Raw genomic sequence first — 6,030 nt, 5'->3', positions numbered from 1 at the left:
TTTTTCATTAGTTAATTAAAATTGAAATAATGTTTTAGATGGTCTCTAAAATTTTCAATTCGCTTCAATTAAATCTTTCACTTTTTAAAATGACTAAATGTATCCTTCATTTTTAGAAATGTAAGTGTCTATTAATCTAAATATCATCAGCTATTTTAATGTTGTTGATGCATGCAATTAAGAGCCAACTTAATAATTTGCTGTAAGTTGATATGAACAAACAATGAATTTAATTTAAATTAGTATCCAAAATTTGTTTAAAATACTCAAATTGATTCATATATAATTTGAGTTAAATTTATATTTGCCTATGTCAGTTTACAGTAAATTAAACTGTCAAATTGATACTTAACTGCATACATTAATAACATTAAAACGACGAATAACATTTAGACTAACTAAGGCTCACATTTCTAAAAATAAAAAATACATTTAGTCATTTTAAAAAATAATAATTTAATTAAAGCGAATTAAAAATTTCAAGGACCATTTGAAAATCACCTCTTACTTAATTTACAAAATAAAATATAGTATAATACTATAAATTAAATCACAGCAATAGTTTCACTCCATGAAACGAACTAAACCCATGCTTATAAGTTATAACTACTTCCATTGCTGCAACACCATAACTTGTAATTCTTCATCAATGACGATCATAGAGCACTTTCTTCTATTCCTCATCACTACAATCCTTATTACACTATGCGTAAATGCTCTAAAAGATTGTGAAGATTGTGGCCACATCAAAGTGCCATACCCACTAAGCACTTCTCCAAATTGTGGGGACCCAAATTACAAGATTAGATGCAATTCCGGCATGCTTTGGTTCGACACAATCAATGGTTCCTCATACATTATCACCTCGATCAATCCCACGTTGCAGCGTCTTGTGATTCAGCCACCGGGTTTGGCCAACAACACGTGCATGTCACGTGATTTCAAGAACGAAGGGATGTGGCTTGACACAAACTCACCCTTCAACATTACTTCAAGTAACACTTTGATCCTCATGAACTGCTCCCTTGAGATCTTGACCATGCTGTTTAACTGTTCCTCGACCAGCATTTGCCATAAGTACATTGAGGAGGGCAATGCGGTAATTTCTAAGAATTGTGGCGTGACGAGCCACGCCTCGAAATTATGTTGTGATGTAAAGACCGGTGGGTCTGCTACTTCACATAGGATTAGGGTTAGGGAAGATCGTTGTGCTGCATATGCTAGCTTTCCCAATTTGGATCCCTCTTTGCCTGTGAGTATGTGGCGGCCGGGGGTGGAGATAGAGTGGCAGCTGCCGGCCGAGCCGTCGTGCAAGGTAGCGGGGAATTGCTTGGATGTGGCAAACTCTCGTTGTTTGCCGGATCCCGTGGCAGGTGGAGAAGGTAAGTGCTTGTGCAATGCTGGCTTTCAATGGGATCCGGTGAATGGAAAATGCCAAGGTATGTATGTAACAACTAACAAAAAAAATGATACTGTTTAATTTTTTTAGGAAAAATGTTAGGAAGCAAGCAAATTTTGTGATTTATAATTATTACTTAGTTATTATTAGTAAAATACTAATCCTTAAACTTTCTTTTTTTTTTTAGAATTTCTATCTTAAGCTTCAAAAAGGAAAAATAGTTTTTACTCTAAATTATTCAATCTTATACCAACAGGTCAATTCAAGTGAAAAAGTAGTTGCAGTGAGATATAAGGATATTAATATTTCACTTTAACCAGAAACTTTTTTTTTCAATATCAGCTAATTTTTTTAAATTATCTTTTCACTTTTAAATCATAAATTTTAAATTCTAATCATTTAAAAAATAAGAGTTAAAAAATAATTTTATAATTAAAAAACAAAACACATTTGTTAAAATTGACCAATTAAAAGTTAGTTCGTTGCAAAGCTAGCACCAAGATGCCATAGTAACGAAAATAAATTAAAAAATGATTTGAGATTATCATTCAATATTAAACACCACATAAGATATAAAAAAAATTATATATACACTAAAAATCAATAAAACAAAAATTAATACTTATGTATTTATGTATCATTATACATAAAAAAATATACTATATATATGAAAAGTTAGTCACCAAATCAAACTTTTATATATGTCTTACATTTATTATACATATTAATTTATGCCTTTTTTAATTAAATAATTAGCTACCAAAACAATCAAATATATCATATAGTAGAGTAATCAAATTTAAAATAAATAAATAATTAAACTTATTTATAGTAATATAATACAAAATTATGAAATCAAATATGCATTTCTATACAGAATAGTTGATACATTTTTTATATATAATAAATTATTTTTAATTAATTTTTTATGTCTATATAATATGATTCTATATAAATATAAACTATACAAAGTTGAATGTGGATCAATAATTTCCAAGTCACGTTCAAAATTATATTTGCTGGCTAAGTTTACATAAGTTACTTAGATGTACCTGCATGTAGATCGAAATCGTTATGATAAGTCAGTTGAAGGGTTGTTGCACATTGGTTAAATTTAGAGCAGTTGCTTAGGCCGCTACAGTTCTGCGGCGATAATATAGTAGTTTATGTGGAAAAAGAAAAATTTTAGTTCCTAAATATCACTGATTTGACATTTATTTCGATTTTCCTCGTAGATACCAAGTGTCAGCATGGAAGAGGATGCAAGCTTCGTAAGAAATCCCCGCTTATTGGAGGTAATGATTAAACTACTATTTTTATTTTATTGAATATGTTGATATATTTATTTATAAAAAATAAAAATTATTATTTGTATCCATAAAAAATAATTTTTACAAGTAAAATTATCAAAATCTTAAAAAATTAAATAAAATTACTAAACTATTATTCTCTCCACCATTATTATACCATTGTCTCCTCTCTCTCCTTCCCTCTCCCTCTTTCTATCTTAATGTTCTCATCGATCCAATTCCAACATCGACCACATCACTGTTCAGTATCACTGCTTCGTCACCCTCCTCCTCCTCAACCGTCACTCTAACTCCTTCGCTCCATGCTACCCATTGGTGTTGATCGCGACTCAACAACACCAGCACCATCATCACCAGCATAATCATCTAAGACAAGCTCAGCGAACAATATGAGCGATCTGTTGAAATGGGTAAACCGTCACTACTGTTAACTTCATCTTCCTCGCCATCTTCTATCATCGATTCATCGTCAAGCTTAACTGTTTGGCCTCGAAATTCAACACTCTAATGGAATTCATAGAGCGCGTGAAAAGGCTTTTGCATTACTCATCTTTTCTTCCACTATTCGACGATTCGGATCGAGTTCCAAAGAATCGGATTGGATTTTCTCTAAACATACACTCAAAAGCTGCGACTTTTTCACGGGTTGATCGAAAAATGGTGTTTGGGAATAACCCAGTTGAGTCATTCTTCAATTCCATTCAGGTTGTGAAGGAATCGTTGTTCCCATTGGAAGTGGGTATTCAAAAAATTGTAAAGGATTTTGAGCACTGCTTCTTGTCAAGGCACAAAAATAAGGGCACAAAAGGTGTTTGTTTGATTGTCCAGATGAAGCAAGGTGGTGAATTTCAGATATGCGATGAGAAGAAGAAGATAGGGTTGTCAATGAAGGTTCCCTTGAAGGCTTTCTTGAGTATTTTCTCACAGAACTCAGTGAGTGATAATGAAAATGTGAATGTGAATTGTGATGAGAGGTGGATAAGAAGGATGATTGGTCTTCTTCTTGCACCAATTGCTTGAAATTTGCAGTGACTTAGTCTTTGCTGGTTAATGATTTTCTTCAAACTCTCCCAGCTCCTTTCAAAGGGAGGAGATGGGTTGGAGTTTTGGAAGAGGTGGAAAGTGAGGGAGAAACGGAGCCTGCAGTTGAGATCGGAGTCGAAGAGGTAAAGGGAGGAGGAAGGGTGGTGATGGCGGTGGTGGTGATGGTAATGGCAGCAGTGATGGTGGTAGTTGGGGAGGAGAGTGGTGGTAGAGTGTGGGATTGGAATAGCTGAGAACATTGAGAGAGCAAAAGAGAGGAGAAAGACGATGGTAGTAGTGGTAGAGAGAAGGGTAGTTTAGAAATTTTATTTAATTTTTTAAGTTTAGTTAATTTTACTTGCAAAAGTCATTTTTTATAGGTACAAACGATCATTTCTGTCTTTTATAGGTAGATATAAGCGTTTTCAACTTTTATGAGTAAAAATGGTAGTTTGCTCTAATTTATAATTTATTATCACAATTAATTAATGATCATATTTTAGTTGCAACCCTCAGATACAATCATGTTTATCGAATTTGGAGAATGCATGTGCTTCATATATAGTATTCATTTTCAAGCCCAGATAACTAAGGCTCAAGCCTGATAACTAAGGCTCATTTTTCATAATATGGACATATTATTGGTGTTTTGGTTGAAAATAGGTGTATTTAGTGTATTTATAAATTGGTGAATGTATTAGTAGGACAACTTTAACAACACGTGGAGGACATACTGTCAACATGGGAGGCGTGCTGAGTCAGCACGTGGAGGACGTGATGACACGTATCTCAATTTGATCGATTGGAGATGCAACACGTAGAAGCATGTTGAGTCAACACGTGGAGGCGTGGTGACACATGTCTGAATCTGATTGCTTGGAGATGTAATATGTGAGGAACATGCTGAGTGCTCTCACTGTATAAGGCGAATCTCGATACCATTTCAATGCAAAAATAAAAGTTGTTTGAGTGTGTTTCTGGTGTGATAGAGAGTACCACAAATTTGGTGGTGTACCACAACGGTGAGATTATATGGAATACTCATAAGGGAATGAGTTTTGTGTGTGAGAATCCGTTTTCGCTTATAATTTCATGCACCATAACATTTAGCTTCAGAATAGTCTCTGCTAAAGTATGGAGAACGATATGTTCAGGAGAGTGAGCAATACTCTGTGTTGGAATCCCGTTATAGTTTTTGGTAGTCTAATACAGTTTGATATTATGTTGATTATTGACAAAGCAAGTATGTAGAATATGTTCCATATTCATCGGTAGACTCAAGTGTGATAGCCAAAGATTGATCTGTATGTTGAGTTTGAAAATATAGAAGAAGATGAGATTCAATATGATTCATATATAGAAGACGATATAGTTGAAGTGTACGAAAGAATGAACAACACTGATAGCGAAGAGGACTTGGAAGCTACTTATGAAGCTAGAAACGAAGACGAGAATGTGGGTGTGGGAGGTGAGGCGGCAATGGAGAATGTAGTGGTTCCTCTCACAGTTAGTCAACCGGTGGACGTTCCATATTTTATGCGTCACTTGGATCTTGACGCTATGCATGCACCAAAATTCTCCGAATATGCAAATATAGGTACGTGATGAGTAAAACATTTTTCTTAATTTATATTTTGCATAGATCAATGAGTGACTATTTCTGTTTAGCATAGGTGTTTCTGATTCTGAGGACAGAGAGTTCAGGATCAGAATGGAATATAGTTCTAGAAAGTCTGTTGTCGCAGCAATTAGAAGTTACACTATCTCTAAAGGAGTCGACTATAATGTTTTTGAGTCCAAGCCATAGACGTTCTCTGCAAAATGCAAGATGTATGGCGTGGGTGCGACTGGCTTATCCAAGCTAGTTTAGTACCGAAAAAAAATTGTTGGGAGATACGGAGATACAATGGTAGACACACTTGCACCATTGAAACGATTTCACAAGATCATTCCAAGTTAGACTCGGACACAATTGCTAAGGCTATAAGGTCATTGGTTAATACCGACCCCTCCATGAAGGTGAAATCTATAATTGCGGAAGTCCAGTCAAGGTGGTAGAATCCCGTTGCTCCTAAGACATCTTCTACCATCAAATTTCTCATCTCTCGTAAATTCAATTTATGACCCATAAAATTTCTATTAGGCTGGTACAACAAAAATATATTTATTCATTAAATATATTTATTAGTTTAAATAAATGCAGATTATAACAAATAAATATTTTTATTACTAATCATAAATAAAAAACATTGATTTATTTAATTATTAAAAATAAATAAAATTTATTTTGAAAATAAA

General features: G+C 33.9%; 1 protein-coding gene across 1 annotated transcript in view; it reads left to right on the top strand.

Annotated features, from left to right (window-relative positions):
• The first annotated feature begins 649 nt into the window (after positions 1-649).
• Positions 650-6,030, top strand: part of LOC107484566 (wall-associated receptor kinase-like 20) — a 14,465-nt gene continuing 9,084 nt past the window's right edge. The window contains exons 1-2 of the mRNA XM_021140506.2: positions 650-1,439; positions 2,635-2,694. Of these exons, the coding sequence (XP_020996165.2) occupies positions 650-1,439; positions 2,635-2,694 (850 nt within the window). The remainder of the gene's footprint in view (positions 1,440-2,634; positions 2,695-6,030) is intronic.

This window comes from Arachis duranensis, chromosome 4, assembly GCF_000817695.3.
Source record: "Arachis duranensis cultivar V14167 chromosome 4, aradu.V14167.gnm2.J7QH, whole genome shotgun sequence".
NCBI lineage: Eukaryota > Viridiplantae > Streptophyta > Magnoliopsida > Fabales > Fabaceae > Arachis > Arachis duranensis.
This window is presented reverse-complemented; position numbering and strand designations above follow the sequence as displayed.